Below are 18,280 nucleotides of genomic sequence, written 5' to 3'. Positions count from 1 at the left end.
GAAGTTGGTCCACAAAAAGGTATGACCTCACCCACCTTGTCACTCTAATATCCTGGCACACACTGGGCTACAACGACTGCGCATACAACAGTGGCGCCATATCAGACCCCCCCGCCCCGCAAGCATCCAAAGCTTAATTTGCAAGGAAAGATGCGATGGGGCTCGAACATTCCCCCCCCCATTCAGCAAGCCCAGAGGTGCGGGGGCTATGACCTGCCAAGCCCTAGAGGTGCCGGGGCTCGGCCCTGGCACAAATTAAGCGCCGCCTGCCAATCACTCCAGTGCACCGGGTCCATCCCTCTTTTTACGGCCTGCTGAGCCGTGGGTGCCCCAGCTGCAGCAGGCCCCTCGACATCCGAGCCGCCGCCCGCCTTCACCACGCGAGCCCCAGCGGCTCTGTGCGGCGCGGCCGGGGCGCCTGGCTCGGGAGCGTGTGGTGGAGGCCGCAGCAGCAGCTGCTGCCGCCAGGGGCTGGGCGGGCGCTTCATGATGGGTGAGTCCGGGGGCCCCCCCCGCGCCCGGGGGGCGAGCGGGAGGGAGCAGCCGCCGGCCTCCGGCGTTCAAGGGGAGGGAGGCGGCCGCAGCTCGGGGCTGGCCCCTGTGGACGCCGCAGCGTGTTGGACTCTAGCTGAAGGGCCCGGCGCTGGCTGTCGGGGCCGGGGCCGGGGCCGGGGCCGGGGGCGGCGCTCCGGGGAGCGGGAGCCCCCCTGCAGGGTGGGGGCCCCCCTTTGCTTAGTGCGGGGCATCCCTGGGGCAGCTGGCAGAGAGCCCGGCTCCCGGGTTGTGCCGTGGAGTCGCGGGGCTGGGGAGCCTTCCGGCAACAGGCGGCTTAAGTCAGGGACGAGCCAGGAAATCATGAGGGCCACACCTTCACCCCAGGACCTTAGGGGGTCTAACAGCAGCTTGCAGGGGTCAGAAGCCCTCCCATCACTGATTGACCAAGGGCTTTTTGGTGCCTGTCTGTCTTCTTCAGGGCGTCCCATCCTTGCCCCAGGAGGCGACCTCCCCTGCTCCTGGTTGTTTCAGGGGGATCAGGGCAGTTGCTGTCATTCCACAAATGGGATCGCAACGACCCTGCCTTTAGGAATCCTTGTCATGAAATATTGTAGCAGACAGAGTTAAGTGCTCCAATTAGGGTGAGCAGATGTCCCGATTTTATAGGGACAGTCCCAATATTTGAGGCTTTTTCTTATATAGGCACCTATTACTCCCCACTCCCATCCCGATTTTTAACACTTGCTCTCTGGTCATCTTAGCTCCAATTGGGGGTGGTTTGTGGCTATATTTTTATATGATCTACGAGCAAAGGCAGCATGGCCCTGTGAATAAAGCAGATGGATTATACTGAAAAATCACTTAGAAAACGAGACAAGCACGCTCTTGCTTCAGCCAGTTGCTTTCTGCCCTATTGATTTTGGGCTGCTGTTATGAATTCTAGGTCTCTTACCCTCTCCATAAGCAAACACTGTGTGGAGTATATAAATAGCTCACTTCTCTCTGTTGGAGGCACTGTGCCACACTTCCTGCTTGTTCTCAGCGCATGCACAGCAGCTTCCTTACTGCTGCTGGAGTCCCAGCTCAGAAGAAGAAGGACAGACGATGAACCGCTTCTAACTGGAAAGACGAAAGGAAGAACAATAGCCGGGGTGCAAAAAAAAAGAGGGTCTGATTGACTTCCCAAGGGGCGCTGTGCTCTCAGAGCTTTTTCTGGTGAAGCAGGAAAGCTCTAGCTTCCTGGGTGTCCAATGCCGAACAAACACCGTATGCTCAACAGTTAAATGAGCCTCAGATCTGTGTGACAGGAACGTGCAAATACCGATGTGAAGGAATCTTGCTTATTCTTCAAAAGAGGAGGCGTGCAAATTGGAAAGGGAGAGGCAGTGTGAGGAAATTAAGACTCTAACCTCTTTCCCTTGTCCACTGTTTTACTTGAAAAAATACCAAATGTGATGCCTTTTTGAAACCCTGATGTGGGAGAATGTAAGCTGCTTCTGTGGAATAGCTGCAGAATTCAGACAGCCTATGCAGAACCAGGAACCAGCATGTACCTTCTTCGTACTGGACTTTTATTGAGATTTGGCTATTGGAAGAAGTCCATCTTTTAACATAGACTAATGGTTTAGTTTCTTCTAGGATTGTCTGAGCTCTGCATTCCTGATGTTTCTTCTCTTCAGATACTGTAAGCTAGCTGCTCAATATGATGGAGTCCAGAAACCAGAGGGTTCTGAACCTTGATGTACCATCAGTCATTTAAATCATTAGGTAAATCAGTGACCTGTTAAACTGGAAAAAACTACTCTTAATCCAGCTGGGTAATATAGCATGACATTCCTTCCTTCCCTGAATAGAAAAGTGAAGGAGGCTGATCTTGGCACTGAGGGAGGGGCAGAGTACTGTGAGTGAGAGCCACAATTACAGTGAAATGAAACTAGCCCTGCCAGTATATTCGTCATTACCATTGTAAACAGCTAAGGTGGAGCAGCAGATCTGGCAGGAGGCGGAGTCACTTTTTGATTCATTTCTCTATTCTCTCTCTCTCTCTCTCTCTCTTTCTCATTCATATATACTGATCCTGCCTTTTCCTGTAGCCTTTTAATGTGCTGCAGCGTTCATTGCTTTGATTTTGTCTCCTTTGATTTCCTGTCAGGGCTGACCCCTAAGGATGCTTCAGGCCAGAGTGAAGTTAATTGTAACCGGAGATGACTTTGGCTACTGCCCAAAGAGGAACCAAGGAATCGTGGAGTGTTTCCTGGCTGGAGCAGTTTCCAATGTTTCCCTTCTGGTCAATGGCAGCGCTGCACCAGATGCAGCACAACTGGCGAGAAGGTAAGCTACTTACTTTGGTCCCCTTCACGAGCAGCCTCTGCAGGCCGTACGAGCAGAGCCCAGACTGTGACGTTCAGTGAATTCATAACATTTATAGCCAAATGGAAAAACTCCACTTTCCCAGACTTGGGCAGGAAAACTAGAGCTAGAGCATAGAGAGACAAGGTGGGTGAGGTAATATAAATTGTTAGTCCAACTTCTGTTGGTGAAGAGAAGTTTTCAAGCTTACACAGAGCTGTTCTTCAGGTCTGGGAAGGTACTCAGAGTGTCACACCTTCTATTTAGTTGTAACATCTTGTTACATAAGAAGTTAACACGTTGCAAGAGTCCATTCAAGGTCAAGTGGGCAGTAATTTGACTGCAGTTGTAGGACAAGGGAGGGTTAGTGGATTACAGATTGTTGTAATGAGCCATACATTCAGTGTCTATCCAGTCCATGATTTTTAGTGTCTAGCACAGTTATGAATTTAAGCTCTCAGGCTCATCTTTTGAAGGTGTTATGCACATTCACCAACAGAAGTTGATCTAATAAGAGATATTACCAACCTGACCCACCTTGTCTCTAATATACTGGGACTGACTCAGCTGCAACACTGCTTTATTAACATAGTCAAACAAAGTATACTCATCTGCAAACGTTACTCTAAGGGTACGTCCACACTGCAGTTCAACACCTGCGGCTGCCCCGGGTCAGCTGACTCAGGCTCATGCTAAGGGACTGTTGCATTGCAGTGTAGATGTTTGGGCTCAGGCTGGAGCTTGAACTCCATGACCTCCCTCTCCTGGGATCCCAGAGCCTGGGCTTCAGCCAGAACTTGAACAGCTGCACTGCAATTAAACAGCCCCGTAGCCCGAGCCCCACAAGCCTGAGTTGTTTTTAATTGCAGTGTAGATGTATCCTAAATGGTTCTGATTTCTCTTAGCCACTACTTTGCACATTTTTCCCCCCTCACATGTATGGGGGGTGGAATGGAGATTATACTGATAGTTATTTCTTTCATTGGCACAGTCTGGGTTTGTTGGTCTCTTGCTTTCCAGAGCACTTCAAGGGACACCACCACGCTTTAAAAAGCAAATGTCCTTACTGAACTGCTTACACCCTAGATTATTAGAACTGAATGAATTTTAAACATCTCACTTATTTTTACTATTTATGCTGTTTGTTTACTTTTTGCATTTCACTCAGCTTGGCCACTGAAAATAAACTAGCGGGTTTCACTCTCTCTGGTTCTCAGACACTAGTACAATTTTGCAATGTTTGGGTTGCAAACCTGTGCAATTCCAACCAAAAAACCATAGTTTTTAATAGTCATGAAAGCATTTTACTCATATTAGGTTTTGTAAAACCATTAATAAAAAACACACACACAAAAAGAAGTTTGGGGTGTCAGGTACCTAACTTATTTTATATATTCCTGATTACTGCAGGGGCTCTTTAAGAGATGCTGTCACACTTGGCTCTGTATCACATCACACGGTATGTTCAGGGCTCCTGGACTAACCCAGCAAATCCTTTAATATGAAATATTACTTGTAACTCATTTAGAAGGTAAAAGCCAGCTTATACCGCAGCTCCAGACTGGGTTAGCACTTGGAAAGAGAAGTACTTCCTGAAACAGTGAGCAACTCGGTGAGCTGGACCTTGAAAGCACTGTGTAGACTAAAAAGCGGGCTCTGCTGGGACTCTGAAACCTTGTGTCCCATTTCCCAACTCCAGTTGTTCACGGGTGACAACTTTATATTGGGAACTTCATGCTAGTTCTCAGTGCACATCCAAAGCCGCCTTTGGAAGAGGTTTGGATATGCTTGGAGTGTGGCATGTGTGTTTTGCATGGTGTGTATAACTGTAGTCATATTTTAAAGACAAGAATGTCTTCAGTGAATTTGGCCATCAGAGAAGGGGTCCAATTGGCAGCCCTACAGACTGATCTTCTAGCAACAGATCATAGGTGGCACCAGGGCAGGTTTCCCACTATCATACATCAACCCTGAGCTAGGGACTTTCTCTAAGGGAAAGGCCTCCAGGCCCCTTCAGTCCATCGCCTCTCTGCCTACAAGAGACCAATTATTAGTGGTAGGTTTGTCTGTTGTTAGAAATTATATGCTACTGCTGACAGGAGAGCAGATCAGGCAGAAGGAAGTGTCAGGGGGAAATGTAACCTAGAGGCCTGCTTATTAGTAAATCAAAAAAATCATGTAAAACAGTGAGGTTAAGTGAACACTTTCCCAAGATACAGCTATATCATGAAAAGCTTTAAACCCTGGCACTCTGGTAATAGTCTACTATATATAACTGTACTTTCCAGCCCTACTCTCCGGCAGGTTTTTAAATATAGACTCCACCTGGCCTAGTTTCTGATTACTTATACTTCTGTATTCAGAAAGTAGACCATGTGAGTGCAGTTTTAAAAGGCATGACTAAATCCAGGTCACAGCATTTATACTGTCAGCTGACTAAGTGTTCTAGAGCAGGGTTGGAGGGCCATTTGCCAGTACAAACTACAGCCCTCCTTTCCCCTCCCTTATTTTATTAGCACAAACAGGGATTGTTTTGGATTCTAAACGTGTGAAATTGATTTAAATCACTTCTGGGAAAACAAGCTGGGTGGCCTGGGAAACATTTTAATACGGAATAACTGTAGCCCAGGTCTTGCAAACACTTACACATATGAGTAACTTTAAGCAGCTTTGGTAGTCCCATCTAATGCAATAAGAAAAGGAGGATTTGTGGCACCTTAGAGACTAACAAATTTATTTGAGCATAACCTTTCATGAGCTACAGCTCACTTCATCGGATGCCTGTAGCTCACAAAAGCTTATGCTCAAATAAATTTGTTAGTCTCTAAGGTGCCACAAGTCCTCCTTTTCTTTTTGCGAATACAGACTAACACGGCTGCTACTCTGAAACCTGTCATTATGCAAGGCACTGCATTTAGCCGTATGGAGTGGAAATCTATCAGGAATGCATAAGATAAAGTGAGCTGTAGCTCACAAAAGCTTATGCTCAAATAAATTTGTTAGTCTCTAAGGTGCCACAAGTACTCCTTTTCTTTTTGTGGATACAGACTAACACAGCTGCTACTCTGAAACCTATCTAATGCAATGTTATTCATATGCATAGATGTTTGTAGGATCTTATTGTTTATAAGGCTCCAAAGTGTTAACTCGCAGAGGAGAGCCAAATTCAGGTAGCGTTTTTGCTTGTTGCCACAATAAATGTAGCATCTGATTATGTAAATGAACCCTTTTATCTGTCTCTGCCGATTGAGATACTAGCAGCTCTAATATAAAGGCTCAAGCCAGCTTTCTGTCAGAAATCTGATTTTAAACAACCTTGAGGCTGTGACCTTCTTAAAGTCCTTAGTAAATCCTGCACCAAAATTTTGACATCCCACAATGCCAGGTGCAGGAAATCCCTATTGTCTGAGTGACTCTCTCGTGTTTGGAGATTTTGAAGTTTAAGCTTTACTATGAATTTTGTGGCTTTTCAATGCTCTGGCTTTTGGGGAGAAAACTACAACATTCTTTCCTGGGTTCCATCCCAGCCCATGAAGTAACTGGCAAATATTTGCAACCTGAATTCCATAGTGAGGTTTTCAGCCTGAGAATGGGCAACAATATTGGTGAGGCACTTATCCATTTTGAAATTAGCTTTGGATTTAGAGGAGCCTTAAAGTAACTGGCCTCAAATTTATCAGATGCAGGCAAAGCTTAACTATGAATACAAATAAATGAGGGCTCTTCTCTCTCTCAGATATCTCCTTTCAGAATGACGCCACTTCTTAAGCATCCCATCCTGCACTGAAATGGTAGGAGTAAAAACCCTTCTGATGGGAATTAGTTTCTTTTTGTGCCACACTATGGATTTGTCTAAATGAATACTTAGGTCATGGCTAGCTGAGGTGTGAATGTATCCTGCTGCAGACTGTGTGTCCGCAGCCATGCAATAAGAGCTCCGTAGTGCACTTTGATCTATTGTGGTTTGACACAGGAGTAGATCAAAGTACACTAGGGAACTATTAGTGAGCGTCAGCAGGGTTCACATGAAACTTCACGCACAGCAGATTCACACCCCAGCTTGCTGCAAACTAAGTATTTGTTCAGACAAGCCCGGTGATGGTGAAGTGTGTGTCATCCTAGACTTCACTTCACCACCACTTTGCTAGGCCTCCTTTGGAACACCATAGGTTGCCTTATGCTGTGGTTGGGCCCCTCAGCAGAAATTAGCTACTATAAAGCAAAACAAGAGACTGTAGAGTGTGGCAAACAGCAGCAAAAAAATAAAAATACCAACTCCCCCGCCAGCTTTCAACATCCGGATGTAGATCTTTGCCTTCCCACAGTGTCCCCTGTCTGGCTGTTCTCCAGCCACTCATATAGTCCCTGAGCCCCCATGCAAGGAATACCAGCATTCAGCCTTATTTGCTGCGGAGCTGTACTGCATGGCCTCCTGCCTCAGAAAACTTTGGGGGAAGTCTCTGTGCAGGTATTCAGCATCTGCAAAAGTCTGTAGTGAAGTGTTGCTCTTAGATGCGCATGGATCTGCACACATTCCTTAGTGTTGTAAGGATCAGTGAGCATGGGTGAAACCCCGCTGCAGAGAAGCGGGAGCTGTCAGTGGCGTCTCCGGGAAACTGCTATACCCTGCACTTTGACAAGAGGAGCTGCTTCAGCCATCGGTAGTTCTGAGTATGGAAGTATTTAGACAGTCTCTGTCCCAGGCCATCCACAATGGGGACAGATGACTTGTGTTTTCCCCCAAGCACCTGCAGCCTTTGTGAGCCAAACAGCCAGCACATAATTAGTCCCATGCACAAGGCAGGGCTGCCCTGGGTAATGTTAACTTGCAGCGCCTTTGCAGTCAGAATTGTGCAGTGTTGAGATGGACAACTTGGCAAATATCAGGTTTCCCATCCCTCACAGCATTGCTTTGCAGATCCTACCCTCACTTTCACTGAATCTCTGGCTGGGATTATCCATTCCAAGGCCACAAGGGACTGTTGTGATCATCTAGTCTGACCTCCTGTCTAACACAGGCCATGGAACTTCCCCAAAATAATTCCTATAGGATATCTTTTAGAAAAACATCCAATCTTGATTTAAAAATTGTCAGTGATGGAGAGTCCACCACAACCCTTGGTAAAGTGTTCCAATGATTAATTATTGTCTGTGTTAAATATGTACACCTTATTTCCAGTCTGAATTTCTCTAGCTTCAACTTTCAGCCATCAGATCATGTTCTGTCTTTCTCTGCTAGACTGAAGAGCCCATTATTAAATATTTATTCCCCATGTAGGTACTTATACACTGTAATCACATCACCTCTTCGCCTTCTCTTTGTTAAACTAAATCAATGGAGCTCCTTGAGTCTGTCACTATAAGGCATTTTTTCTAATCCCTTAATCAGTCTCGTGGCTTTACTCTGAACCCTCTTCAATTTTTCAACATTGTTCTTGAACTGGGGACACCAGAACTGGACACAGTATTCCAACAGCGGTCACCCAGTGCCAAATACAGAGGTAAAATAACCTCCCTAGTCCTATGTGAGATTCCCCTGTTTGTGCATCCAAGGACTGCATTAGCCGTTTTGGCCACAATGTTGCCTTGGGAACCGATGGTCAGTTGATTATCTACGCCATCCCCCAAATCTTTTTCAGATTCACTGCTTGAGTCCCTCATCATGTATATAAGGCCTACATTCTTTGTTCCAAGATGTATACATTTACATTTAGATGTAATTAAACACAGACTGTTAGCTTGTGCACATTTTAGTAACTGATCCAGATCACTCTCTATCCGTGACCTGGCCTCTTCATTATTTACCACGTTCCCAATTTTTGTGTCATCTGCAAACTTTATCAGTGATGATTTGATGTTTTCTTCCAAATCATTAATAAAAATGTTAACTAGTGTAGGTACAAGAACCATGATCCTTGCAGGACCCCACTAGAAATACACCTGTTTAATGATGATGATTTCCTATTTACAATTACATTTTGAGACCCACTAATTAGCCAGCTTTTAATGCATTTAATGTGTGCCATGTTAAATGTATATCTTTCTAGTTTTTTAATCAGAATGTCATATGGTATCAAAGTCAAATACCTTATATTAGTCTGTAAGTCTGTTACATCAACACTATTACCTTTCTCAACAAAACTTGTAGTCTTACAAAAAAGAAAAAGATCATGTTAGTTAGACGGGATCTGTTTTCTATAAACCCATGTTGATCAGCATTAATTATATTACCCTCCTTTATTTATTAATTGAGTCCCATGTCAGCTGCTCCATAATTTTGCCTGGGATTGAGGTCAGACTGACAGGCCTACAATTATTCTGGTCATCCCATTTACCCTTTTAAAGTACTGCACAACATTAGCTTTCCTCCAGTTTTCTGGAACTTCTCTGGTGTTCCAAGACTTATTGAATATCAGCCCGGACAGTCCAGTGAGCTCCTGAGCGAGCTCTTTAAAACTCTTGGATGCAAGTTTATTTCAACTCGTTGATTTAAAAATGTCTAACTTTAGTAGCTGCTGTTTAACATCCTTTGACATACTAGTAGAATGGAAATAATGTTATCATATGATATGACTACGTCATCTGTTTTTCCCCTAAATACAGAACAAATATTTATTGAACACTTCTGCATTTTCAGCATTATTAATGATAATTCTATCATTTCTATCTAGTAATGGACCAATACCATTGTTAGGATTCTTTTTGTTCCTCATATGCTTAAAAAAAACCTGCTTATTGTCCTTAACTCTGCTGGCCATACATCTCTCCTTGTGTCCCTTTGCTTCCCTTATCAGTTTTCTAAAATTCCTAGTTTCTGATTTATATTAATTACTGTCAACTTCCCCTTTCTTCCAGTTGTTGCATTTTTATAGCTGCTTTCACATCTCCTCTAAACCAGGTTGTTTTTTTTAATCAGTATAGCCTTCTTCCTCAATTGTGGGATTGTGGCTTTGGGGCATCTAGTAAAGTGTTCTTAAACAATTCCCAATTTTCATTTGTATTTTTCTGATTAAAGTCTTGGTTTGCACATGGGAAATTCCTTTGCATATGTGGGGTTTTATACCACTGTTGGGGTTGTGTTCAGGTTTTGTCTCACAACACTTAGCTTGTCAGTTTTCAGTGCTGCTTGGCTTACTTTGTACTGCTCTTCTTTGTTCCATAGCTCACAAGACACTAGTCTGCAGCCATGTTTGCAGGTTTTAAAAAGCTGAATAAATACAACCTCAAAGAAATAAGATGCTGGTCTAGTAGTCTGAAAAGAAATATATAACCTGAATGCCCCTGGGAGTCAACACATACAAAGTTTGAAACATCTTTTCCCCTTGTTAGGCCCCTCATTATATCCTGCTCTGAATCTTGGCTCCCAGTCTAATGTGGCACCTTCCATCATGCCCCAGCTGAAGACACCTTCACAGCCACAGTAGGTTATTGGGTGTTCTTGCAAAGTTATATTAAAAAAAGCACAAAGAAGCCTGGCTTAAGACAGCCACCCAATGGGCCAACAAAACTTGGTTGCCTGATGTACACAGGACTTTCACTGAAGGTCAACTTAGTTCACGCTGGAAAGCTTGGGGATGTTTTAAAGATACCTCTGAAGACAAGGCTTGCTTATTGGAAACGGCCCTGAGTGCAGGTTTCAGTGTATCAATCACCCAGTGAGACATAAAAATATCTAAGGAACTGAGGTACACTTAAGGGGAATTCCCTGCCCCCTCTGCTGATTCAGTAGGACCAGCTGTGTGTTGCAGCAGGTTTGTGGGTGATCAGAACAAGGCCAGGATGTTGCAAGACTTGAAAAAACAACTTTAATATCTTCTTTCCCTTAGCTCGTTGTGGGACACTCGTAAAAAGATTTATTGATCACCCTGAATTGCAACTGCACCAGTATCACCAGCATTTCGTAGGAATGGAGACTTAGACCTGCTACGGTTATTTTATTGCCCTTCATAGATAGATTCCAACATCTTATCTTTGCTGGAGATAGAAGGGCCTTTTAAATGCTTTCCACAGTATTTTCTTCATTCTTTTGTCAGTTCAGTGGTGACTGAACATCAGTGTCCCTTATCTCTTATGTGCTGCTTAAACCAAAACATTTGATGAAAAAAATGAAACATTGTGAAATGGAAGTTGATAGTCTTCCCTACTCTCATTTGTTTTTATAGCTCAGATGTAGAATGTTGGTTGCACAAACTCTACCGCATCTGGGTACATTTAGAAGAAAAATTCGAACCAAACCACATGTAATTGCCCTCCATTTTCACTTCCTTTCCCATCAGTGCTAATTGCAAAACGTGTGTGTAAACAGTGACTTCATTCTGATCCTCCTGCTTGACATTCACCTAATCTGGAAGTATTTCTGCTGCTCCCTCCACACTCTCATCTGACTGCTAAACTGCATCGCCCTCACTTCCTCAGTGAGTTGTGATGACCCAACCATTGAATGAAGGGGGGGCTGCACAGTATAAGGCCTTGTCTGCCTGCGAGTTATTGTACTCAGCCTCTGGAGCACCCTCTTGCATCAGGGTGCAATGCTGGAAGGGGCCCTTGTCTCCAGTGCCTCCTGGAAGCTGTCTGCCTCTCACCAGGTCTCTTGTGGCTCAGCCCTCTGGCCAAGTCATAAAGTTCAGTCCCCTTCTCGGGTAGCACAAGGTCCAACTGATAGTCCAAGCTAAATATCCAAATAATAATTCTTCTGCCCTCAGGCTCCATTGCAGTGTTTCTATGGGCCCTTCCTCAGGTCTCCCTCCCAGGAGCCTGACCTACTCCTGCGGAGTTCTTCCTTCGTTACTTCTGGTCTGAGCAGGGTTTTCCCTCACTGCCTGCCTGGCAGGTTCCCCTAGACATCTCCCTACTCTTGTCAGACCTAGCTCAGGACTTCCCACACAGGAGCCTAACCTACCCCCTGGGGCCCTTCTACCTATCTTTGTCCCTGGTTAAGCCCTAGCTCAGAGCTTCTACCCCCACAGGTGCTGGACCCTGCTCTGCAATCCACCCTCTCCCCACTGAACTCCTAGCTCTGTGTAAGTAGCAGTTCATGATTCCCTGCAGCTGGGATCACTAATGATCATTAAATGGCCACATCACTATCAGCCAGGGGCTAGCTACCATGTGACAGAGAAGGCTGAGCCTGGCTTGCCTTGAGGGCCCGCCAGTGACCTTCCCCTAGATAGGGTTTATTGGGATAGCTATTCCAGCAAACCCTCCTACTGTAAGCGCAGCTTATACCAGCAAAAGTGTACTTTTACTGCTGTAGTTTATTTCATTCAGGTAATTGGTATCTGATTACTCCAACAAAAGAGTGCTTTTACCAGCATAGCTTATACAAGCGCCCCACATAGAATCATAGAATATCAGGGTTGGAAGGGACCCCAGAAGGTCATCTAGTCCAACCCCCTGCTCAAAGCAGGACCAATTCCCAGTTAAATCATCCCAGCCAGGGCTTTGTCAAGCCTGACCTTAAAAACCTCTAAGGAAGGAGATTCTACCACCTCCCTAGGTAACGCATTCCAGTGTTTCACCACCCTCCTAGTGAAAAAGTTTTTCCTAATATCCAATCTAAACCTCCCCCTAACATGAAGTTACCTATACGGCAAAAGGACTTCTTTTGCATCTGCTTGAGGGCTTTTGCCAATATAAAAGTGTCCTAATAAAACTATACCCCTAACCAACATTACTATACCAACAAAAGTTTTTAATGTAGATCAGACCTAAGAAGCCTTGTCTCTGTATATAAGGCCTTGGAATCAGAAATAATGGGAAGAAAAACAAGAACAAGATGCATGACAATTAGATGTGTTCTTTGACCAGCTCTTGAAGTTTGTCAGAGGGAGTGTTTGTCAGAGTGACTAACTCTTATGCAACAAACTTTTTTGTGTAAATGTGTTAGATGGGGTGGGATCTGAGTTACTACAGAAAATTCTTTCCTGGGTATCTGGCTGGTGAATCTTGCCCATATGCTCAGGGTTTAGCTGATGGCCATATTTGGGGTTGGGAAGGAATTTTCCTCCAGGGCAGATTGGAAGAGGCCCTGGAGGTTTTTCACCTTCCTCTGTAGCATGGGGCACGGGTCACTTGCTGGAGGATTCTCTGCTCCTTGAAGTCTTTAAACCACGATTTGAAGACTTCAATAGCTCAGACATAGGTGAGAGGTTTTTTGCAGGAGTGGGTTGGTGAGAGAGATTCTGTGGCCTGCGTTGTGCAGGAGGTCGGACTAGATGATCAAAATGGTCCCTTCTGACCTTAATATCTATGAATCTATTTGGCAAGCTGAAATCCGGAGGTGCTCTGCTGGCACAAGTTCTTGTAAGCATTGCATGGCATAGCATTGCTTTCCCTGGTGTCAGACACTGATATTTATGAACGTGACATCTGTATGCAGATATTTCTATCTTCATCATGTCACCACTTTTAATACAAGCTGACAAGCCCAGCCAGCTGGTAGTTTCCAAGGTAGGGATATAAACAGGATGCAAACAGAGATCCATTTACTTATAAAGGAAAAGAATAGAATTCACCCAGCAGCACTGCTATTCGATGACATACAGCTTAAAGCAAGAGCTCTGTGTAAGGGCCTAGGAAGATCCCTTCAAGATTCCCAGCTAGGAGTTCAAAACAACTGAAGATACTGGTCTCAAAGAATGAATCCCAAGTTTTGCACTGGGCCCAGCATATGGCTGGTCAGGACTGTTCAGGAAGCTGATGGATCTGTTAACAACAAGTTTAATGCAGTTATGCATGAAGCTCCCAGTAACCAGAGATACTCAACTATATTCTGAACTCAGCATTTACTGTGATTGCGGTAGGTCAATTGTTTCAGCAGGAACATTTGCTTAGAGTACTCACACTGAGAAACAACAGATCCTTGAAAAGGAAACTATTCCAATGATTCATTTACCTGGTTTATTCCCCTCCCTTGTTTGCATTTCCCACAAGAGTGCATTCTCCTCTCTCTACTCCTGATTTGGATTGTGGTTTTTGAGAACACAGCCAGTGGGCTGGCTTTGACAGTTACCCTTCACTCAGGAGAAGCTGGATGCTGTCCCATTATTGAGTGCTGACAATATGCTCAGTGTGGTACAGAACACAAAACAGATTAGAAATCTGCCCCAAGCAGATTACAATCAAACTACTAAATCCTCCTTGCCTGATTCCTGTGGATAGCCCCATTGGTTATTTGTCATGGTGTGTGTCTGAGTTCACAGAAATTGTGTTTTTTTGGCTTTGTTTATCACAATTTAGTTAAACCCTGATGCTGCACAGCTGTTGCCTCTCTCTCTATTACTCAGAGATTATCAAGACAATCTTGTAAACATACAGTTGCAGGTCTCAGTCAACTGATCATAGAATTGTGATTGTTGCTTAACACCTTGGGTAAAATCGATTTAGAGACCAAGCCCTGGTCTACACGGGGGGTGGGTGGGTTAGGGTTAGTTGGACAAGTTATTGTCTCTGTGTGTCAATCAGTGCAGTGAGGATAACAATCCCTCCCCTCCTTTGTAAAGAGCCATGCAAGAGTACAGTATTGCTACTTTGTAGGTGTGAGACGTTATCTGCCTCAGGCTGGAAGCTTTCTTCTAAGGAAGGGTCAGGGTTCATAGAATCCTAGAGTATCAGGGTTGGAAGGGACCTCAGGAGGTCATCTAGTCCAACCCCCTGCTCAAAGCAGGACCAATCCCCAGTTTTTGCCCCGATCCCTGAATGGCCCCCTCAAGGATTGAACTCACAACCCTGGGTTTAGCAGGCCAATGCTCAAACCGATTGTCCCTCCCTGTTCCTAATGGACGTGAGTCTTGGGGATCCTCCCCACATATCTTAGCTTTCACCATCCTTTTCCGTTTGTATAGCTCATCAGTGGCTGGAGAGGTTCCTGTTCAGTGCTGAGAAGCACTGCAGCCTGTAGAAGTAATGCCCATTGGAGGCCGCTCCTATAGACTTCAGTGCCCACTGGGTCAGTGTTCCCTCCCTGGTGTTGTTCCCTCCATACACCTGTACCCCACTGACCTGGATGAAGCGTGCCTGGGGTCAGGAACAGAACCCTGTCTCCCTTGCGGCAGTGCAGATCACTGCCAAAATGCTACTTTTGCTTGTGTTTTGCGTCCAGTTTAATAAATGTGGGAGAGTATCTGTCCCCAGCGTTGGAATTGTTAGGAACACCATCCACTGCAGAGCATCTGTTGCTGAATACATGCAGGGACTCAGCATTAAATGGCTTATGGTATCCCAAAGAAAACACACACAGGTAGGACAGGAAGAGGACATGTTATCCATACCCCTCAGAGGACTATAGAGTTAGAGATCTACAAGAGCAGAGGGTCAATCCCTTTGCCAGAGCAGAATTTAGCTCCTCAATAGAGGACTTACCAGATGTTCAACTGATCTTAGCCAAAGTTTTGGAACATGCTCTGAAGTTACCTCAAAGCCTCCTTTTACCATGAAAACAAGCCCAGCTCTCTTAACCTTGTGACTTCAGCATATCTGCTGAGGGGAAGGGAAGCCAAGAAGCAACAGAGTTGGGAGCAGGATGTGCTCATGGATTCCCCACGATCCAGGGGACTGTCCTTTGTATTCCCTATGGATCCTGTGGCCTCTAGAGCAGTGGTTCTCAAAGCTGGTCCACCTCTTGTTTAGGGAAAGCCCCTGGCACGCCAGACCGGTTTGTTTACCTGCCGCGTCCGCAGGTTCAGCCCATCGTGGCTCCCACTGGCCGCGGTTCGCTGCTCCAGGCCAATGGGGGCTGCGGGAAGGGCGGCCAGCATGTCCCTTGGCCCGCACCACTTCCCACAGCCCCTATTGGCCTGGAGCAGTGAACCATGGCCAGTGGGAGCCGCTATCGGCCGAACCTGTGGATGCGGCAGGTAAACAAACCGGTCTGATGCACCAGGGGCTTTCCCTGAATAAGCGGCAGACCAGCTTTGAGGACCACTGCTCTAGAGCCTTTCTTCAGGCTTTCCCTCCCCGACAACTAGAAAACTCCCACATGGCAAACCATACAGAATATCCACTGTAAGTATTCCAGCCCCATCGAGTGCCCTGTCACGGGGAAAGATCAAACCCCATACGCATCGCTACACCAGGGAATGGTAACGAAGTTCCCAGGTAGGTTCAGCTGCATTGGTATTAACTGAATTGGGGCCCTTGTGGAGAAGGTTCTCTGGCTCCAGCAGCTGTTTTTAGCACCATGTCAGGTAAATGTGCTCAGAGCATGTGGCTGGAAACAGCTGCTGGAGCCGGAGCCCTGTCCACACTAGGGCACCCAATGTAGCTGACACCAGTACTGCTGCCCCAAGTAGTTTAAAAGTGGGGCTTATGGAAGGCAGGACACACTGGGGAACCCAGGAGTGGGGCTGGCTGGCATGTGGAGTTTTGAAATAATAAGTTAACTTTTGCCAGCTTTGTTCTGGAATCCATCATGCCCGAGAGTTCCTACTGCCCTTTGCAGCACCTACGTGTAAAGGTCACATGAAAGGTGGGATTTAAATGGTTGCAAACCCGACCGTTTTAAAGTATGAAGGTGCAGTGGCAAAGTCCCTCAAAGCGGCCACTCAGAGGCTGGTAGTGCTCGAACACGGCAGCCGTGTTGCAGCAGAGCTAGTGAGAAAGGCGCTATATTAGTCCTCCGCCCCTTCGTGGGTCTACAGGAGACCCAGGAATAGCTCTGGGAGGCGTTTCAAAGCAGAATTAGGCCAACACAGAAGCATTTCCAGAGGCAACAGAGAAACAAACAACATATCTGAGCACTTGTGGTTCCTATATTCATTGTAGGGGAAACCATAATAAACACTGAGCAAGAAAGTGTAATTGCTATGCAAAGCATTTCAGTAAATTACATTTTAAGAGATCTGCTGGCTTTTGTTAATTTTTAATCCAGTTATTAAGACAGACCCTTGCTGTTATTTAAGTGTAGGCTTTGCATTTATCCTCTGCCAACTCTCTGCTGTTACCATCCTTCTCTAATAGAGAGAAGTGCTAATTCGTACAACACCATCCATGTTGTTCAGTCAGCAATTGTTTTTGTACATAAACAGAAGACCTGGGCACTGTCTGTGATCATAAATTCAGCCTGTTGAACTGAGTTGCCCTTAAACGCTGGGGTTTCTTACCATACATTCGTAGCTTGCACTGTTACCATAATATCTACTGTATAGGTCTTATGTGCTGTCTATAACTGGATTTTATCAAAGGGCATCTTAAAAATAAGCTGTCAGGCAAACCTGGAATATCCCGTAAACAACATATTTTTAATGTAATAAACTCCATCTCTAGATGCATTGTCTATGAAAATACCAATGAACTGCTGTCAGAAGCAGGGTGATGAGGGCCAAATTCACTACAATGGAGTTACAGCAGGGCAGAGTTTGGCCCATGATGTTTCATTGCTTCTGTTCCTGCCATTGTGTCGCACAGAATCAAAGACATTTGAGGTGGAAGGGACCTATTAGATTGTCTCCCAGCAGACAACACAGGAGTGATCCCTGGAGAGGATCTACTCTTGTTCAGCATCTTGCTCTGCCTCGCTTTCCAGAGGAGAAGCAACTCTAAATTTCATGATGAAAAGAGACTCTGAAACCCCTCCACATAAATCCAGCTCCTTAACTAGGATTTTGCCCACTGGCTACAGGAAGGTGAAACTTAACCAGCCTTTTGTTCATATTCTAGGCATAACATTCCAATAGGTCTGCACGCCAACCTGTCCGAGGGCTCTCCTGTCAGCAAGGCACTCAAGAAGAACTCCTCCCTGCTGAACAAAGACGGATTCTTCCACGGAAAGATGGGATTCAGGACAGTTCTAGCAAAAGGTCTCCTGAAAATGTCAGAGGTGGGAGAAAAAGCAGCTGACGCTACCCAAACACTTTCTATTGACATAACTTTCCCTAGAATCATTTTGCTTTATTACTCATCCATAGATCATGTGGAAAGCTTCTCGAGGTCAGAGCTCAGGGTGAGCTCCAGAATTAACATGGCCTGTGTTGGAGACTATTGTCTTGTAGTTGGAGCAGGAGCCTGGCAGGCAGGCGCTCTGGGTTCTACTCCTAGATCTGCCTTGTGACTATAGGCAAGTCACAGTGCTTTTCTGTGCCTCGGTTTCCCCACATGCGGCTATGTTATAACCGCTTACCTAAGTGGATGGGGTTTTACAGGAATTATTGTTTATAAGGTGTCCTGAAATCATTGCATGGGAAATGCAATAGAAGCACTTATTAGGATTAATTTGCCTGAAGAAAAACCGTTTGCTTCTGATAGTTATCAACTTGAAGATTCAGAGTATGTTAAACCCATTGGGTTGGTGCAAGAGGTTTTCATCTGTGTTCCAACAGGATTTTGGTAGCAAGTCAGAGAAGTTTTGTGGCTTCAATCTTGTCCCCAGTGACTCTTCTAGAACACAAAGCCACCACACAATTTAACATCTCTGGGTGGATCTTCAGGAGAGGCCCAGGAG

The 18,280-nt window shown here is 45.4% G+C and overlaps 1 protein-coding gene across 3 annotated transcripts in view; it reads left to right on the top strand.

The window, feature by feature from the left end:
- Positions 1–204: 204 nt before the first annotated feature.
- YDJC (YdjC chitooligosaccharide deacetylase homolog) overlaps positions 205–18,280 on the top strand; it is a 26,729-nt gene continuing 8,653 nt past the window's right edge. For 2 of the 3 annotated variants that reach the window (XR_012155139.1, XM_073313519.1), the window contains exons 1-3: positions 205–493; positions 2,648–2,826; positions 17,500–17,659. Coding sequence is in view for 2 of the 3 variants with exons in the window: in XM_073313519.1 (XP_073169620.1) it covers positions 2,663–2,826; positions 17,500–17,659 (324 nt within the window). In the remaining variant the exon portion in view is untranslated. Of the gene's footprint in view, positions 494–2,142; positions 2,263–2,647; positions 2,827–17,499; positions 17,660–18,280 lie in introns of those variants that run through there. The other variant, XM_078848999.1, reaches the window with a different exon arrangement.

The sequence above is a fragment of the Lepidochelys kempii genome, chromosome 15, assembly GCF_965140285.1.
Source record: "Lepidochelys kempii isolate rLepKem1 chromosome 15, rLepKem1.hap1, whole genome shotgun sequence".
Classification (NCBI taxonomy): Eukaryota; Metazoa; Chordata; order Testudines; family Cheloniidae; genus Lepidochelys; species Lepidochelys kempii.
The sequence above is the reverse complement of the archived record's forward strand: the minus strand, read 5'-3'. Positions and strand labels throughout refer to the sequence as shown.